The 20,206-nt window shown below is 42.7% G+C and overlaps 1 protein-coding gene across 1 annotated transcript in view; it reads right to left on the reverse strand.

The window, feature by feature from the left end:
* ccnd2a (cyclin D2, a) overlaps positions 1–20,206 on the reverse strand; it is a 278,864-nt gene that overhangs the window by 106,666 nt on the left and 151,992 nt on the right. Inside the window, exon 2 of the mRNA XM_036957791.1 lies at positions 4,258–4,308. Coding sequence (XP_036813686.1) covers positions 4,258–4,287 — 30 coding nt within the window. The 5' untranslated portion in view covers positions 4,288–4,308. The remainder of the gene's footprint in view (positions 1–4,257; positions 4,309–20,206) is intronic.

A 20,206-nucleotide genomic window follows, 5' to 3' on the forward strand; every position in this document is an offset into this window, starting at 1 on the left:
ATGCTTTGATTTCTTGACAAACAGAAGGAAAAGCGGTCTTAGAAAACATCTACCAGAAAAAGTCTTAAAGGCATTACAAATACATCAAAACACAATAATGTTGAACTAAAGACCCCCGCCAACTAATATCAACACTTATATTCAGTTTTGCTAGGAAAAACATTAGCACCATTAGATGCAGGAACTCAACTTACATAGTTGCGACTCACTTTTTGGAAGCGAACCACTCAATTTCAACCCTACGTTATATCGGCATCGAACACGTCACCCTCCCTAGGAGAGGTGAACTCGACAATTTATTGTTAAAATGAGAGGCTGCCTGGATCTTTAATTTAAAGACCCTTTTTCCCTTCGGTCTCAACGTAGACTTTGATCTGAAGCCATTCTTGTGATGATTGTGATTTTGCTGTTCACAGTAAATGTTTGTTGGCCTATGTAGCCAAATTGTATCTTTGATCGTACGCTATCATTCATGTTTTTTGTATGTTCTTTTTATATCTAAAATTAACCATTGATATCAGGCCACACCCGGCCATGATTACAGACCCCTGTGTGAGTTCTTTGACACTATATAAAGTGGTGACCCACAGTGTTTGTCATTATACCCTGATGAAGACAGCTTGTCTATCAGCTTGTTGGATATTAGGTTATTCAATTAGGTTATTGGATGATAATTATTTATTTTTCAAGGAAAAACAATTGTGTCTTCTGTAAGTTTTCAAGAAACATTGCCTTGTGGATTGAAATTCTGTTACCAAAAACCCATATACAGTGCCTTGCGAAAGTATTCGGCCCCCTTGAACTTTGCGACCTTTTGCCACATTTCAGGCTTCAAACATAAAGATATAAAACTGTATTTTTTTGTGAAGAATCAACAACAAGTGGGACACAATCATGAAGTGGAACGACATTTATTGGATATTTCAAACTTTTTGAACAAATCAAAAACTGAAAAATTGGGCGTGCAAAATTATTCAGCCCCTTTACTTTCAGTGCAGCAAACTCTCTCCGGAAGTTCAGTGAGGATCTCTGAACGATCCAATGTTGACCTAAATGACTAATGATGATAAATACAATCCACCTGTGTGTAATCAAGTCTCCGTATAAATGCACCTGCACTGTGATAGTCTCAGAGGTCCGTCAAAAGCGCAGAGCATCATGAAGAACAAGGAACACACCAGGCAGGTCCGAGATACTGTTGTGAAGAAGTTTAAAGCCGGATTTGGATACAAAAAGATTTCCCAAGCTTTAAACATCCCAAGGAGCACTGTGCAAGTGATAATATTGAAATGGAAGGAGTATCAGACCACTGCAAATCTACCAAGACCTGGCCGTCCCTCTAAACTTTCAGCTCATACAATGAGAAGACTGATCAGAGATGCAGCCAAGAGGCCCATGATCACTCTGGATGAACTGCAGAGATCTACAGCTGAGGAGGGAGACTCTGTCCATAGGACAACAATCAGTCGTATATTGCACAAATCTGGCCTTTATGGAAGAGTGGCAAGAAGAAAGCCATTTCTTAAAGATATCCATAAAAAGTGTTGTTTAAAGTTTGCCACAAGCCACCTGGGAGACACACCAAACATGTGGAAGAAGGTGCTCTGGTCAGATGAAACCAAAATTGAACTTTTTGGCAACAATGCAAAACGTTATGTTTGGCGTAAAAGCAACACAGCTGAACACACCATCCCCACTGTCAAACATGGTGGTGGCAGCATCATGGTTTGGGCCTGCTTTTCTTCAGCAGGGACAGGGAAGATGGTTAAAATTGATGGGAAGATGGATGGAGCCAAATACAGGACCATTCTGGAAGAAAACCTGATGGAGTCTGCAAAAGACCTGAGACTGGGACGGAGATTTGTCTTCCAACAAGACAATGATCCAAAATATAAAGCAAAATCTACAATGGAATGGTTCAATAATAAACATATCCAGGTGTTAGAATGGCCAAGTCAAAGTCCAGACCTGAATCCAATCGAGAATCTGTGGAAAGAACTGAAAACTGCTGTTCACAAATGCTCTCCATCCAACCTCACTGAGCTCGAGCTGTTTTGCAAGGAGGAATGGGAAAAAAATTCAGTCTCTCGATGTGCAAAACTGATAGAGACATACCCCCAAGCGACTTACAGCTGTAATCGCAGCAAAAGGTGGCGCTACAAAGTATTAACTTAAGGGGGCTGAATAATTTTGCACGCCCAATTTTTCAGTTTTTGATTTGTTAAAAAAGTTTGAAATATCCAATAAATGTCGTTCCACTTCATGATTGTGTCCCACTTGTTGTTGATTCTTCACAAAAAAATACAGTTTTATATCTTTATGTTTGAAGCCTGAAATGTGGCAAAAGGTCGCAAAGTTCAAGGGGGCCGAATACTTTCGCAAGGCACTGTATCTTTAAATCATTTTCTCATTTCTCTACCTTATGAGGAGGGAGGTTAATGAATGTTCACAGAAGTAACAAGTAAAGGTTAACCTCTTGAAACTAGGGGCCACTATTTTCATTTTTTTGAAAAATAACGTTCCCAAAGAAAACAGGCTATTTCTCAGGACCATATGCTAGAATATGCATATAATTGACAGCTTAGGATAGAAAACACTCTAAAGTTTCCAAAACTGTAAAAAAATATTGTCTGTGAGTATAACAGAACTGATATTGCAGGCGAAAGCTTGAAAAAATCCAATCAGGAAGTGACCCTTATTTTGAAACCCCTGTCTTTCTATGCGTCCCTATTGCCCATTGAAAGGGATATCAACCAGATTCCTTTTCTATGGCTTCCCTAGTGTGTCTACAGCCACTAGACATAGTTTCAGGCTTTTATTTTGAAAAATGAGCGTGAACGACAGCATAGCGTCAGTGGTCAGGTTGTGGCTCTCAGAGTGATTTGTGCGTTAGACAAAGGTGGCCATTGTTCCTCTCGCTCCTACTGAAAAGCCAATTGTCCCGGTTGATATATTATCAAATAGATATTTGAAAAACACCTTGAGGATTGATTATAAAAAACGTTTGCCATGTTTCTGTCGATTATTATGGATCTAATTTTGAGTTTTTTTCGGCGTTGTCGTGACCGCAATTTCCGGTGGATTTCTCAACAAAACGTGGACAAGAAATGGCGGTATTTCGGCTATAAAAATAATCTTTATGGAACAAAAGGAACATTTGCTGTCTAACTGGGAGTCTCGTGAGTGAAAACATCCGAAGCTCATCAAAGGTAAACGATTTAATTTGATTGCTTTTCTGATTTTCGTGACCAAGCTTCCTGCTGCTAGCTGGACATAATGCTATGCTAGGCTATCGATAAACTTACACAAACGCTTGTCTTGCTTTGGCTGTAAAGCATCATTTCTAAATCTGAGATGACAGGGTGATTAACAAAAGGCTGTGTTTCACTATATTTCACTTGTGATTTCATGAATCTGAATATTTTCTAGTAATATATTTTGACCTTGCGCAATGCTAATTAGTGTAGTTGATGACAATTCTCACGGATCCGGGATGGGTAGTTCTAAGATTAACCTATAATTGAGTTATAGTGTTCTTACTGATATACATTTTGTTAATTCATTATTAAGTGACTAAAACTTAAAATTCTGATACCAAATCAGTAACAGACTTCTGAAAAATCTGTTACGAAATTTCTGCAATTGAGTTGGCTAGTAGTAGTAGTCACAAATCACTGCTGGGTCACTTGCTACTGTCCTGCCTTCCACTGGCATACTTTTATGTTCAGCTGATAAGTTTTTTTTCTCTTTCTGTCATCTGGTGGTCAAAGCAAGAGTGTGAAATTCTGGACAACCCCTCCCTCTCTCTCTCCAATTAATGCCAACTCTCTGGGCTGTTATCCATGAGCCCCCTCTCTTTCCATTTACTGTAACCATTATCCTCACCCACTGAGAAATGACTGAAACCGTTAGATGGACGTTGAAAAGTAGGTGCAATTCCGTTCTGTTTACGTGGAATTGCCACTATCCTATATCATTTACACATCTTGTATAATAGAACAGTCTATTGTTTCAGGATATTCTATTTCTCAAATGCTAATCAAATCACCAGAGGGAATCTGCAGGGACAGGGAATGTCTTATATTCCTTCCTTACAGTACAACACATGCAAATCTACAGTAATCTGTTTTAAAAAGCCCAAGCTCTTGCTGTGGTAAAATTTCTTCATTGAAAAACAAAGAGGGGAATTCAGTAGCCTTCCCATGTGAAAACAGCAGCTCACATGTACAAAGTAAACCACGGTAGCTAAAGTCTTACCTGAGATGAGCCATGCCCAGCCAAGACCATTCCTGAAACGCTCAGATGCTCCTAGAACAACAAAAACAAAGACACAATTAAATAAACTGAGTGATTGATAGCCATCTTATCAACTCAAAGAAAGTACTGCTCAAACTTAGTTTACTGTTCTCAAGATGATGATGATGATGATTGCATGGAAAGTACTATTCCTCTTCAATAAAATGTACCTTTCTAACTGGAATTCCCCTGACAGTAGTTTCCTGACAATTCTGATATGAGATAAAAACAAATGCAACTTCAATTGAACAGTCACTTATCCTACAGACTTGTAAATTCCCTCTGTGGGTGACTTGGAGCCCATTGCTTCATGTGTTCACAAAATCACACAATCTCGATCTGAAGAATAATAGTTTGATCATGTGTTACTGTGATATGGCTGAAAGCTCAAATCTAACCAATCTGGTTTACAGTTTTTAAATGAACCATCAACTTATGCAAGAATGGGGGGGTAATAACAAGGTGGCAGATAGTCTACCGGTTACGTTGGGCCAGTAATGGAAAGGTCGCTGGTTCAAATCACCGAGCTGATGTGCCCTTGAGCAAGGCATATAAACCTAATTGCTCCTGTAAGTCGCTGTGGGTAAGGTCTGCTAAATGACAAAAAATGTAAAAATGTAAGCAACAAAATGGACTGAAACTACCTGAACTTATAAGAAATGCTTATTTTCATTTTACATTAGTGCCCTATATGAATATGATCCTGATTCAGAACAACAAGCCATCACTCCATACCTTCAGTTGAAATCATAGTAAATCTCATGACGTAACAGGTAACAAAGAAGCAAAGGATACAATTCAGAGGTTCCTTGAGCTGTTATCACTCACAATTATAAGGATGAGAGGGGTGATTATTCCACAAAAGCATGTGTCAGTTAGAGTTAAGTCTCTATCAAGACTTCACAAGAGAGATCAGTTTATCTGGGCCAGCGAGGCCTCAGGCCCTCCAACCAAAACAAGTCTGAGAGCTAACGTTACTTCCTAAAGTTAATGCCCCCAATACATCGCAGGAGGAGGGGGAGGAGGGAAGGAGGAGGAGGAGCAGCTTCATTTAACAGTAAGACAAGGTTCAATTCACCTGGAAGGAATGCAAGTGGGAGAGGATTTCTTACGGAAGGAGAGAAGAAGGGAAGCGAGGGAGGGAGGGGCGCTGTATCATGAAAGCCAGTGAGATGTGAAGTTGTCAAAACACACATTTATTTTCAAACAAAATAAAAGTAGTGTGAATACAAAGCACTTCAATGTGCAACTGTCACAAGTAGATCCCACAACAAAAAGTCAGGAAATGGGATAAGATAAATGTTGAGGGGGACATCTAGGATTTAAGTCCCTCCATTGTCCCAAATCTCTTTTTAAAACTTCTTCTATTATTTAGAAATGTCTTTGAAATCTGAGCACTTGGCAAAGCAGCCCATTGTTTATCATGCACCTGTCTGTCTTCTCCATTTCTGTTAAGCCGTGACTGTAAGGATTCTCTTGATAGGCAAATTTGCAAATAACAAATAGAAAAAAATCATTATTAAAATCAATGGAGTACGCATATTATCTGATCCATTATTTATTCTGCATTATGGCAATACAAGCCTAAGTTGTTAAATTAAATCATACAGGTTTCAAGACATTCATCATGCCCATAGATATTAAAAACAAAAATGATGTATTATGTGAGAAGTAGGCATTGGTTTGAAGCCGAAAAAGAAAGGAAATACACATGAGCACCACAATGCCTATTCACCCATGCTCTACTAAGGTTTTGCAGCACACAGTTCTGACCTACTACAGTAGCTATGTTGGTCTATTGTACTTCAAACAATATCGTTTGCAGGTTTCTTAGAATTCAAACCTTCAGGTGCTCCCATAATAATGTGATTTGTACCGCATACAAGATGAAGTATTGGATTCTTGTCATGACTTCCGCCGAAGTCGGCCCCTCTCCTTGTTTGAGCGGTGTTCGGCGGTCGACGTCACCGATCTTCTAGCCGTCACTGATCCATTTTTCATTTTCCATTGGTTTTGTCTTGTCTTCCATCACACCTGGTTCCAATCCCATCAATTACATGTTGTGTATTTAACCCTCTGTTTCCCCTCATGTCCTTGTCGGTGATTGTGTGATGTATGTTATGTACAAGTTATGTGCTAGTGCGTGACGGGTTTTGTACCCACTTTGATTATTTTATATATTTTGGTTTTTGGAGTTTTGTTAACTTTTATTAAACGACTTAAAGTTCGTTCTCCCGCGCCTGACTTCCCTGCCACCAGCACGCACCCATTACAGAATCACCGACCCTTCAATGGAGTCAGCAGGAGAAGGTACCCTGGCCATAGAGGTGGAAGAGCGCGTCCAGGAGCAAGCAGTAATACTTTATCATCTTGGTGCCGCCATGGACCGCATTGTCCAGACAATGGACTGCTGGGAGATGACAGGGAGTTCTTCCAGCGCCTCCACCAGCACAACCAGGGTCTCCCCTGAGCTCCCCTCTTCCTCCTGAACCCAGTGGGATTAGTCTCTCCTTGCCACAGGAGTACGACGGGAGTGCTGCCAACTGCCAGGGGTTCCTCCTTCAATTAAACCTCTATCTGGCCACGGTCCACCCAGCTCCATCGGACCGTGAGAGGGTTTCCACCCTCGTCTCGTGCCTCACCGGGAAAGCCCTGGAGTGGGCCAACACCGTATGGAGAGAGGGAGATGCGGCGTTGGACCAGTTTGAGGAGTTCACCCGCAATTTCCGGGCATTGACTATTTGAAGGTTGTATAACTCAGCCATGACAGGAGGTTGGTGGCACCTTTATTGGGGAGAATGGGCTTGTGTTAATGACTGGAGCAGAATAAGTGGAATTGTATCAAATACATCAAACATGGTTTCCAGGTGTTTGATGCCATTCCATTTGCTCCGTTCTTACCTTTATTATGAGCTGTTCTCCCCTCAGCAGCCTCCTGTGTCAGCCAGAGATACTAAACAAAGATATCCCCATGTACACTGGAGCCACATCTTTATTGTGCCTTTTACAGCTTGTTACTAGCCTGAAGCATTGCAGTGTTATGCATCCTATACATTTGTATAATCCGGGATTGGGGGGGTCATTAGCCCCCTCCCCCCACCCCTAGTGCTGTGCCAGTGGAATAGCCGTGCACAGCGGTTGTTGACAAATATCCAACAGATAGGCTAGTCCAGCATCCAGATCGGAGATGTAAAATACAGCCAAGACGGTCAAATGGCAGAGTTGTTAGTTTGGTACTGTTGATTAGCACACATTTCGATTAAAATGTCAAGAAAACAGAAGGAGGATTGGTCGAAATGTTTACAAATATTAGTCAAAAACACTTGATTGAATTTCAATCCATGAATGTCTCGTATGCTGTGTGATGGCATGAACGAATGAATGATTGATTGACTGATGTAGTAGCCTATATATTGGAATATAGGCCTAAATAAATTACGGTATTAAGACTAAACAGGACGCACTCTTAGGCCTACAGCTCGATGGTGGTTATACAAAGACTACTAATGATAACGACATGACTTATTATCATAATGATCATAAAAATAATTGTAATAATAACAATAAGAAGAAGATCAAGAAAAAGGAGGGTATAGGAGCGAGAGCTGCGGACATATTGTGTGAGACAAACAGGTGCTATTAAATCAAATCAAATCAAAGTTTATTTGTCATGTACGCCGAATTCAACAGGTGTAGACCTTACAGTGAAATGCTTACTTATAGGCTCTAAACAATAGACAATAGTGCGGAGAAAAAAAAGTGTGTGTGTGTGTGTGTGTGTAGGTAAGTAAAGAAATAAAACATCAGTAAAAAGACATTTGAAAATAAGAGTAGCAAGGCTATATACAGATACCGGTTAGTCAGGCTTATTGAGGTAGTACGAACATGTGGGTATGGTTAAAGTGACTATGCATATATGATGAACAGAGAATAGCAGAAGCGTAAAAAGAAGGGTTGGCGGGTGGTGGGACACAATGCAGATAGCCTGGTTAGCCAATGTGCGTGAGCACTGGTTGGTAGGGCCAATTGAGGTAGTATGTACATGAATGTATAGTTAAAGTGACTATGCATATAAGATAAACAGAGAGTAGCAGCAGCGTAAAAGAGGGGTTGGGGGGTGGCACACAATGCAAATAGTCCGTGTAACCATTTGGTTACCTGTTCAGGAGTCTTATGGCTTGGGGGTAAAAACTGTTGAGAAGCCTTTTTGTCCTAGACTTGGCACTCCGGTACCACATGCCATGCGGTAGTAGAGAGAACAGTCTATGACTGGGGTGGCTGGGGTCTCTGACAATTTTCAGGGCCTTTCTCTGACACTGCCTGGTGTTAGAGGTCCTGGATGGCAGGCAGCTTTGCCCCAGTGATGTACTGGGCCGTATGCACTACCCTCTGAAGTGCCTTGCAGTCGGAGGCCGAGCAATTGCCGTGCCAGGCAGTGAGGCAACCAATGGTCTCGATGTTGCAGCTGTAGAACCTTTTGAGGATCTCAGGACCCATGCCAAATCTGCTATTAGATTACAATATACGTTTTCTGCCTGTTTGGTGCTTGCTCTCTCCTCAATTTTCTTAGACAATTAGGATAAGCCCTATTCGCACAGGACTAGTACTACTTGAGAACATTGGTTATGTAATTATTAGCCCAGAATGTATGTTATTCCAGAGGCAAATTCGGACGGGATTAGTTGCTTTACTTTTTTCTAATAAATTTACAGTTACAATATGATGGAAGATTTTTCAACAAGTCCAGGCGATAACAGGGCTACACTGATAACTCGAGCTTGATTCCTAAGTTTCTAAACCATACCAAACCATCTTTGGTATAATGCCACCATAATATTTGAATTGTGGAAGTGTGAACATGATCATTAGGATAGTTTAGTTTATCATTTTGTTTAGGTCAGTTGTATGCTGCTTTGCGATCTATTAACAGCAAGGGTTACAACAAATAGGCGCAGTATTTTTTACTGATGCATTTGGCAATATTCAAATCATACGCACAAAACATATGAACGAAAGCATTCACTGTGAATGTTGATACATGTAGGCCCTTCATATATAGGCTATGCGCAGCACTTCGTTCAATTTATTGAATCAGTTATTGTTTTCTTGCTCAAACCCGGAGCAACACCGGTCAAACTCAGACATTTCTCTCAAAACACAAGGATGTCGACCTTGGATTTCGCCAAAAAACAGTAGGTTATTCTGTCTGGAATTCTCCTGCCATGTACAAATTACTAACACGGCAGATTCGGACGGGTCTAAAACGACAGATGTGGTGTTTTGTGCTTGTCCACATAATGTGCACATAACTACATTACCAGACCACCCCTGGTAAAACGAATCCCGTCTGAATAGGGTTTTAGACAAGAGCTGTTTCCTCGTCTCTGCTGCTGCTGCTTCCACCACATTGTTCTCAATCCCAATATGCTGGTTCATTTTGCTATTATGCACATAGCAACATAGGGAAAGGAGACAATTCTACTGCGCACTGAAAATGTTGTTTCAGAATTGGGGACAGCGTCCGTATCCAATGCGGAGAAGGTCCATTTTGTATAAAGTAATATTAGATTTATTAGTGCACCATTATTTACATAATATGCAATTTCAGTAACAAATGTTTTAGAGTGATGGACTGTGCCATCCCTGTGGCCTCCGCAATGAATTAGCCCACTGAGACAGGTGCGAATCAGACAGGTGTCTTGTGCACCATGAAAGAAAAAAAACAATTGCAACTGCCCGACTAAAGAAACCTGATCAACCAACAGCCTATTGACCGGACAATCGATTAAATGGAGTAAGCCCTAATGTAGCTAGTAATTTGTTTTCTCAGCTACAGTTTAAGTTGTGTCCTTCCTGACAGTTCAATGTGGATAACTCTTACTGTAGCTTGGACTATGGAGTAGCTAGCTACCTAGTGTTGCAAAAGCCCATTGCATGCATTGTACATGCTTGTACATGCTTGACAATTTGCCCAAAGTTTGGTGTTGGGTTTTGAACTGATGTTGCTAGCTAGCTTGTTATGTTTTGTGCAAAAATGAAGGACTAGCATTTGGACATGAGCTAGATACCCTTAGCTAGCTAGCTAGCTAGCTACCTACCCCAACCCCGGCACACAGCTCTGCACCCCCTGCAGCAAAATAGCCTCCAAAACTCTACTCAGCCCCGCCTTATCTCAGCTCACTGGTCACCATAGCAACACCCACCCTTAGCACACGCTCCAGCAGGTATATTTCACTGGTCATCCCCAAAGCCAACACCTCCATTGGCCGCTTTTCCTTGCAGTTCTCTGCTGCCAATGACTGGAACGAATTGCCAAAATCACTGAAGCTGGAGACTTAAATCTCCCTCTCTAACTTTAAGCATCAGCTGTCAGAGCAGCTTACCGATCACTGTACACAGCCAATCTGTAAATAGCACACCCAATTACCTATTACTCTTTTTGCTCTTTTGCACCCAAGTATCTCTAGTTGCACATCATCATCTGCACATCTATCACTCCAGTGTTAATGCTAAATTGTAATTATTTCGCCTCTATGGCCAATTTATTGCCTTACCTCCCTAATCTTCTACATTTGCACACACTGTACATAGATTCTTCTATTGTGTTATTGACTGTACGTTTGTTTATGTGTAACTCTGTGTTGTTGTTTTGTCACACTGCTTTGCTTTATCTTGGCCAGGTCGCAGTTGTAAATGAGAACTTGTTCTCAACTGACCTACCTGGTTAAATAAATAAAGGTGAAATTAAAAAAAGAACAAAACCTAGGTAATCAAAATATATGTTTGCATCTATTGATTAACCTCAGGTTGAATACCACCATATAGCTACAGTGCCTTGCGAAAGTATTCGGCCCCCTTGAACTTTGCGACCTTTTGCCACATTTCAGGCTTCAAACATAAAGATATAAAACTGTATTTTTTTGTGAAGAATCAACAACAAGTGGGACACAATCATGAAGTGGAACGACATTTATTGGATATTTCAAACTTTTTTAACAAATCAAAAACTGAAAAATTGGGCGTGCAAAATTATTCAGCCCCTTTACTTTCAGTGCAGCAAACTCTCTCCAGAAGTTCAGTGAGGATCTCTGAATGATCCAATGTTGACCTAAATGACTAATGATGATAAATACAATCCACCTGTGTGTAATCAAGTCTCCGTATAAATGCACCTGCACTGTGATAGTCTCAGAGGTCCGTTAAAAGCGCAGAGAGCATCATGAAGAACAAGGAACACACCAGGCAGGTCCGAGATACTGTTGTGAAGAAGATTAAAGCCGGATTTGGATACGAAAAGATTTCCCAAGCTTTAAACATCCCAAGGAGCACTGTGCAAGCGATAATATTGAAATGGAAGGAGTATCAGACCACTGCAAATCTACCAAGACCTGGCCGTCCCTCTAAACTTTCAGCTCATACAAGGAGAAGACTGATCAGAGATGCAGCCAAGAGGCCCATGATCACTCTGGATGAACTGCAGAGATCTACAGCTGAGGTGGGAGACTCTGTCCATAGGACAACAATCAGTCGTATATTGCACAAATCTGGCCTTTATGGAAGAGTGGCAAGAAGAAAGCCATTTCTTAAAGATATCCATAAAAAGTGTTGTTTAAAGTTTGCCACAAGCCACCTGGGAGACACACCAAACATGTGGAAGAAGGTGCTCTGGTCAGATGAAACCAAAATTGAACTTTTTGGCAACAATGCAAAACGTTATGTTTGGCGTAAAAGCAACACAGCTCATCACCCTGAACACACCATCCCCACTGTCAAACATGGTGGTGGCAGCATCATGGTTTGGGCCTGCTTTTCTTCAGCAGGGACAGGGAAGATGGTTAAAATCGATGGGAAGATGGATGGAGCCAAATACAGGACCATTCTGGAAGAAAACCTGATGGAGTCTGCAAAAGACCTGAGACTGGGACGGAGATTTGTCTTCCAACAAGACAATGATCCAAAACATAAAGCAAAGTCTACAATGGAATGGTTCAAAAATAAACATATCCAGGTGTTAGAATGGCCAAGTCAAAGTCCAGACCTGAATCCAATCGAGAATCTGTGGAAAGAACTGAAAACTGCTGTTCACAAATGCTCTCCATCCAACCTCACTGAGCTCAAGCTGTTTTGCAAGGAGGAATGGGAAAAAAAATTCAGTCTCTCGATGTGCAAAACTGATAGAGACATACCTCAAGCGACTTACAGCTGTTATCGCAGCAAAAGGTGGCGCTACAAAGTATTAACTTAAGGGGGCTGAATAATTTTGCACGCCCAATTTTTCAGTTTTTGATTTGTTAAAAAAGTTTGAAATATCCAATAAATGTCGTTCCACTTCATGATTGTGTCCCACTTGTTGTTGATTCTTCACAAAAAAATACAGTTTTATATCTTTATGTTTGAAGCCTGAAATGTGGCAAAAGGTCGCAAAGTTCAAGGGGGCCGAATACTTTCGCAAGGCACTGTAGCTTTGTTTAAACCACATTCCAGCCGGTGTCTATTCTACAAGTTACCACTGGCTAAATCTATGACATTAAAATGCCTATTTACTCTGTTCCATTTAACTGCGCACTGTCCATTGTCTCATCAGCCCTGTCAGACAATAGCCTATAGGAGGTCAGAGACCTGGCCATGTAGTGCAATGACAACAATCTCTCTCTCAACGTGATCAAGACTAAGGAGATGATTGTGGACTTCAGGAAAAGGAGGACCGAGCACGCCCGCATTCTCATCGACGCAGGTTGAGAGCTTCAAGTTCCTTGGTGTCCACATCAACAACAAACTAATGTGGACCAAGCACACCAAGACATTCGTGAAGAGGGCACGACAAAACCTATTTCCCCTCAGAAGACTGAAAAGATTTGGCATGGGTCCTCAGATCCTCAAAAGATTTTACAGCTTCACCATGGAGAGCATCCTGACGGGTTGCATCAATGCCTGGTATGGCAACTGCTTGGCCTCCAAAGGGTAGTGCGTACCGCCCAGTACATCACCGGGGCCAAGCTTCCTGCCATCCAGGACCTCTATACCAGGCGGTGTCAGAGGAAGGCCCTAAAAATTGGCAAAGACTCCAGCCACCCTAGTCATAGACTGTTCTCTCTGCTACCGCAAGGCATTCGGGACCGGAGCGCCAAGTCTAGGTCCAATAGGCTTCTAAACAGCTTCTACAACCAAGCCATAAGACTCCTGAGTACAGCTAATCAAATGGCTACCCAGACTATTTGCATATCCTCCCCACACACACACTGCTGCTGCTTTCTGTTATTATCCAAACATAGCCACTTTAATAACCCTACCTACATATACATTATTATTTATAATAATTATTTGAATATGTTGGTAACCCGCTGTTTAAAAGTGATAATGCCCTCAAAGCCGGTGTTTGGAGGATATGTTGGCACGGTTTGCTGGCCCTCGACGGCCCTCGTCTCGGGGCTAACAACACCCGTGCCAATATATCCACCAAACATCGGCTTCTCGGACATTATCACTTAAATCTGCAATAGCCTAGGTTTGTTCTCCATTTCCTATAGACTGGCAGTAGCAGCTGTTTGGTTGCCGAGTAACCAAGTTGCTCGACCCTGAGATTCGGCTAAAAAGATGTTAGCATTGTCGTTGGTTCTTAATGGTCGTAAATGTGTACGTGACAGCGATAAATTATACATTTAATAGAAACTGTTGCAACTACAAATTTAGTCAATCTGAAATGTTTTTAGTCCAATGGTCACTTTATGGAGTCTCGTTTTAAACCAACGGCTAGAGTTTGAGCTAGGTAGCGTAGAAAATACTCTGAAAACTCAATTGCTAACTAGCCTATTAAATATCCGGGATGCAGTGGTGGGAAAAGTATCCAATTTTCATACTTGAGTAAAAGTAAAGATACCTTAAAAGAAAATGACTCAAGTAAAAGTGAAAGTCACCCAGTAAAATACTACTTGAGTAAAAGTCTAAAAGTATTTGGTTTAAATGTACTTAAGTATCGAAAGTAAAAGTATACATAATTTAAAATGCCTTATGCCAGATGACACGATTTTTTAATATATTTAAAAAAATGTACGGATAGCCAGGGGCACAGACATAACACTCAGACATAATTTACAAATTAAGCATTTGTGTTTAGTGAGTCTGCCAGATCAGAGGCAGTAGGGATGATCAGGGATGTTCTCTTGATGAGAGTGTGAATTAGACAATTTTCATGTCGTGCCAAGTATTCAAAATGTAACAAGTACTTTTGGGTGACAGGGAAAATGTAAGTAAATACATTTCTTTAGGAATGTAGTGGAGTAAAAGTAAAAGTTGTCAAGAAGATTAATAATAAAGTAAAGTACAGATACCCCCAAAAACTGCTTAAGTAGTAGTTTAAAGTATTTTTTACCTAAGTACTTTACACCACCGGAAACGGCCAGACGGCTCATGATGAGAGGCGAGGAGTGTTGTGTACCACCAATCAAGTGCAAATTTTCATCGACATTGGTGTCATATTGGCTTAGATATGGTAGGGAGATTTTAATTTAACATTGAGCTTCAGCCAACACATACAATATAATACAGTATCATGCACTATTATGTTTTGCTTGTATCACTCTATGCACATAACAATCTGGGAGGCCTAAGTAAGTGCACAAGCTCTCTCTCTCTCTCTCTCTCTCTCTCTCTCTAGCTCTCTCGTTCTCCCCTCCTCTCTGTTTCTCCCCTCGGTGTGTGTGAAAGTTCTGCTCGTTTTTCCGCGAGTGCTATCGCTTTTCACGTCCCTGTCATGTCATGAAACGCATGCCTCTGCAGGGACAAGTCACCATGAAAGCAGAGGAATTCCTTAGTGCGAGGAGACAACACAGGAAAGAGAAGCTAGCATTGTGAACAATGCTATACTCATCCCCAATCCTCCTTCTCTGGGCCCCTCATCTCTAAAGGACGAGATAAAGACAGCTCTATTTTATCAGTGTGACCGGAATGTCGATATTTATTGTTTTGTGTGTGTGTGTCTAACGCAATGCCAACATGTTACCCAGGTGGATGTCAATAAAGAACCCAAGCTACAGGTAGAACCCCCCACCCTTTCTGGGACCTAATCTCTCCATTGAAGCAGCTGCTTTGATTTGTGATTAATACAAAGGTTGAGCAAACAGCCCGGCCAACAGCACCAAAGGAAGGACTGGAAGTGACTTCCCAGTCAAGTACTTTAGTCTCCTTTAAGATTTGTTTGGAGGAGGGTTTACCTATCCATTCAGCCCTAGCTAACTGGCTGCATCAGTGGATTAACAAAGTTCTGGATCCCCTCTCTATCTTTGTTTCGGCCCTGTTAGAATTCCCCCTCTGTGTTTGTCCCTGTCCGCCGTTGTCAAGCAGATGTTCTCTCACTGTGATCAGGAGACACACTGAGACAAACACACTGACACACAAAAAGGCACACACAAACACACAAAGACACACACACAAAGACACACACAGACACACTAAGACACCCATTAAGACACACATACACACTGAGACCACATTGATGGAGAGGTTTCAGCACATCAAGGAGAAAAACAGATGGAGGACAAAACAAATGACAGGAGAAAGAGAAAGGTAGATTAAGGTAGAGGGAGGTAGATTAAGGTAGACGGAGGTAGATTAAGGTAGAGGAAGACAGAGGAAGGTAGAGGAATGTAGAGATAGTCAATGAGGATAGGCCACATTCTTTTCCTGTTTTTGAGGTCTCTTATATTCTATGTTCTGTTCTGGAGGAGAGAGCAGTGAGTGTTGACCCTGGGTGAGAGGAGCCACATGTTCTGGTCAGTCAGAGAAAAGGGGGAGAGATAGAGAGACAGTGGGTGTATAGAGAAAGAGAGAGAGAGAATAGAAGAGATAGAGAGAGCACTGATTGGAAAGAGAGAGTGGAGGTGTGGAGTTCTGATCTCTGGCCTCACAGAGTGCCAGGCCTCCACTAAACCATGCAGCCATCAACATCCCTCACAGCCCACTTAGGCTGGCACCTGCACTGACAGCTCTTTCAACTAACTACACCCCTGAGGGTGGGAACACAGGCAGAGACAAGAAGTGGACTGTCAGGGGGTCAACAGAGGTCAGCAGATACAATGTCTATGAATATGTCTAAGTGCATGAAACATAGGTGGGTATTGAGTTATTTAAGATGTTTTGACAGGCATCAGGTTGGAACACTTGTTGGGTTGGGTTCATTTGTCCCTCATTATTTCCATGCTTTTACATACTGTCACACACATCAGCAGGCAGGTGCAAGCTAACCAAGATGATACTACTTCACAACTACTGAAATGTTAGATACTTCAAAAATGTTTTATTGCATAATAGGACTGAGCATGACCCTCCAGCGCCTGCAGTACATACTACAGTGCATTCAGAATGTATTCAGACCCTTTGACTTTTTCCACATTTTGTTACATTACAGCCTTCTTTTTTCTACATTCCCTCATCAATCTACACACAATGAATGAATGAATGATTCGGGAGACAGACGCAGGAATGCGTAATAGTTTTTTTTATTGTACCCAAATTACGGCATGCTGTGTAAAGGCAAGGGGACAAAGACCAAAACAAACACGTAACAAAACACAGGATAGAAACCCAAAACAAAAGAGAGAGGAGTACCTCAAATAAATACACAAACACACAATGATTATCACACGGGACGAGACCCGTAATCATCTGCGCAAAGACAAGGGAAACTAAAGGGCACACTTATACGAGTACTAATCCGTGGGAATAGGGGACAGGTGTGCGTGATGAAAGTTCCAGAGGGATCCGTGACAACAGCCTTGAGTCTGCTTGGGTATGAAGCTACAAGCTTGGCACACCTGTATTTGGGAAGTTTTTCTCAATCATTTCTGCAGATCCTCTCAAGCTCTGTCAGGTTAGATGGGGAGCGTTGCTGCACAGCTATTTTCAGGTCTCTCCAGAGATATTAGATCGGGTTCAAGTCCGGGCTCTGGCTGGGCCACTCAAGGATATTTAGAGACTTGTCCCAAAGCCACTCCTGCATTGTCTTGGCTGTTTTATTTATGTATTTATGTTTCACCTTTATTTAACCATGTAGGCCAGTTGAGAACAAGTTCTCATTTTCAACTGCAACCTGGCCAAGACAAAGCAAAGCAGTGCGACAAAAACATCAACACAGAGTTACACATAAACAAATGTACAGTCAATAACACAACAGAAAAATCGATGTACAATGTGTGCAAATGTAGAAGATTAGGTAGGGAAGGCAATAAATAGGCCATAGAGGCAAAATAATTACAATTTAGCATTAACACTGGAGTGATAAATGATGATGTGCAAGTAGAGATACTGGGGTGCAAAAGAGCAAGAAGATATATGAGGGGATGAGGTAGTTGAGTTTGCTATTTACAGATTGGCTGTGTACAGGTACAGTGATCGGTAAACTGCTCTGACAGCTGATGCTTAAATTTAGAGAGGGAGATTTAAGTCTCCAGCTTCAGTGATTTTTGCAATTCGTTCCAGTCATTGGCAGCAGAGAACTGGAAGGAAAGGCAGCCAAAGTATGTGTTGGCTTTGGAGATGACCAGTGAAATATACTGTACCTGCTGGAGCGTGTGCTACGGGTGGGTGTTGCTATGGTGACCAGTGAGCTGACATAAGGTGGGGCTTTACCTAGCAAAGACTTATAGATGACCTAGATCCAGTGGGTTTGGCGACGAATATGTAGCGAGGGCCAGCCAACGAGAGCATACAGGTCGCAGTGGTGGGTAGTATATGGGGCTTTGGTGATAAAACGGATGGCACTGTGATAGACGACATCCAGTTTGCTGAGTAGAGTGTTGGAGGCTATTTTGTAAATGACATCGCTAAAGTCAAGGATCGGCAGGATAGTCAGTTTTACGAGGGTATGTTTGGCAAAATGAGTGACGGAGGCTATGTTGCGAAATAGTAAGCCGATTCTAGATTTAATTTTGGATTGGAGATGTGAGTCTGGAAGGAGAGTTTACAGTCTAACCAGACACCTAGGTATTTGTGTTGTCCACATATTCTAAGTCAGAACCGTCCAAGGTAGTGATGCTACTGAATGTATTTCTGTTTTTTATTTTTAATACATGTGCAAAAATGTCTAAAAACCTGTTTTTGGGGCCTCCCGGGTGGCGCGGTGGTAAAGGGCGCTGTACTGCAGCGCCAGCTGTGCCACCAGAGACCCTGGGTTTGCGCCCAGGCTATGTCGTAACCGGCCGCGACTGGGAGGTCTGTGGGGCGACGCACATTTGGCCTTGCGTCGTCCGGGTAAGGGAGGGTTTGGCCGGTAGTGATATCCTTGTCTCATCGTGCACCAGTAACTCCTGTGGCGGGCCGGGCGCAGTGCATGCTAACCAAGGTTGCAAGGTGCACAGTGTTTCCTCCGACACATTGGTGCGGCTGGCTTCCGGGTTGGATGCGCGCTGTGTTAAGAAGCAGTGCGGCTTGGTTGGGTATCGGAGGACACATGACTTTCAACCTTCGTGTCTCCCGAGCCCGTACGGAAGTTGTAGCGATGAGACAAGATAGTAGCTACTAACAATTGGATACCACGAAATAGGGGAGAAAAATGGGTCATTATGTAGTATTGTGTGTAGATTGATGAGTAAAAAAAATTATGTAATCAATTTTAGAATAAGGCTGGAATGTAACAAAATGTGGAAAAAGTCAAGGGGTCTGAATACTTTCCGAATGCACTGTATTTCTTACAGTCTTTTAATCAAGATGCATCCATTACATCCACACACAGGCATGCACCACCACATACAAACACATGAGATGAGCAAGCATACACACACACACACACACATGAGTTCAAACACAAACACACACACAGACACACAGAACTAATTATAAGCGAGCACACACATTTTTTTAAAGCACCAAAGCTTTTGCGTCAACATGAGGAGTAAGCTAACTAGCCAAGTCTGGGGGGGTACATTCTTGCCGTCTCCTCACTCACTGTGAGCACAGCACATGGCACTCATTGCATGTGCTTCCCTCACCGACTGCTCCTTTTAAGAGTGCTTAATGGGTCACATTGTACTTTCTGTTACAGAGCAGTGAACCTCCTGTGAGGGGAGCTGCCGTGTCACCTCAGGTTCAGGTGGAGGGGTATGAGGTGATACCCAGGATGGATTTGGGATAATGGGTCGACAGGGCAGGTCCAAGCAGGCCCCCCTGTCCCCTCTGACTGGGCTGGGGCCACAAAGAGTCTGATCCTCTCAGACCCGGCCCCTATTCATTCGGGGGACATGGAGGATGTGACGGGAGAGGACAGGGCTCATTCACAAGGTCAAACACTCCACAAACACATGAAAGAGGCATTGTCGGTTCAGGCCCCACCACCACCGTCACCCCCAACACTGAACCAATGCACAGTCCAGCACTACATAGCATGCCTTGGCCTCCTCCCCCCCCCCCCCCCCCCCCTTAGTTCACCCTCTTCCTTCTCTCTCTCCAGCCCTGAACACCCTGAGTAGCCCTGGCCTCCAGGCCCCAGCACACACGGCCCCAGCCAAGCAGGCAGCACACTGAGGGTCACCCAGCAAGGAAATGTCCTACAGTGGGGAACAGCTGCATGGGCTGGCCTGGACCGGCCCCAGCCACCCCTCAGCCACAAAGGGCTGCTTGTGCCCCAACAGGGTGGAACATAAAACACCAGAGATAAGCTTAGCGACAGTGTTTGCCAGGACCAGTAGACCTCCCCAAACAGGAACCAAGTACAAGTGACTGACACACACACAGAGAGCAGGGTCACAGAGGGGCACAAACAGGCCCGCCCCCTATAACCCCTGAGAAAGGAGTTGCACTCGTGTCTTTGTCTGGGGCTTCCAGTGGGAGCCCCATGGAAGGGGTCAGGGGTGGTGGTGCGAAGGGGGTTAAGAATTGAGGAAAGAGGGATGTGGAAGGAGTGAAAGGAGGTGAGGTCTGC

The sequence above is a fragment of the Oncorhynchus mykiss genome, chromosome 2 (assembly GCF_013265735.2).
Source record: "Oncorhynchus mykiss isolate Arlee chromosome 2, USDA_OmykA_1.1, whole genome shotgun sequence".
In the NCBI taxonomy this organism is placed as follows: Eukaryota; Metazoa; Chordata; class Actinopteri; order Salmoniformes; family Salmonidae; genus Oncorhynchus; species Oncorhynchus mykiss.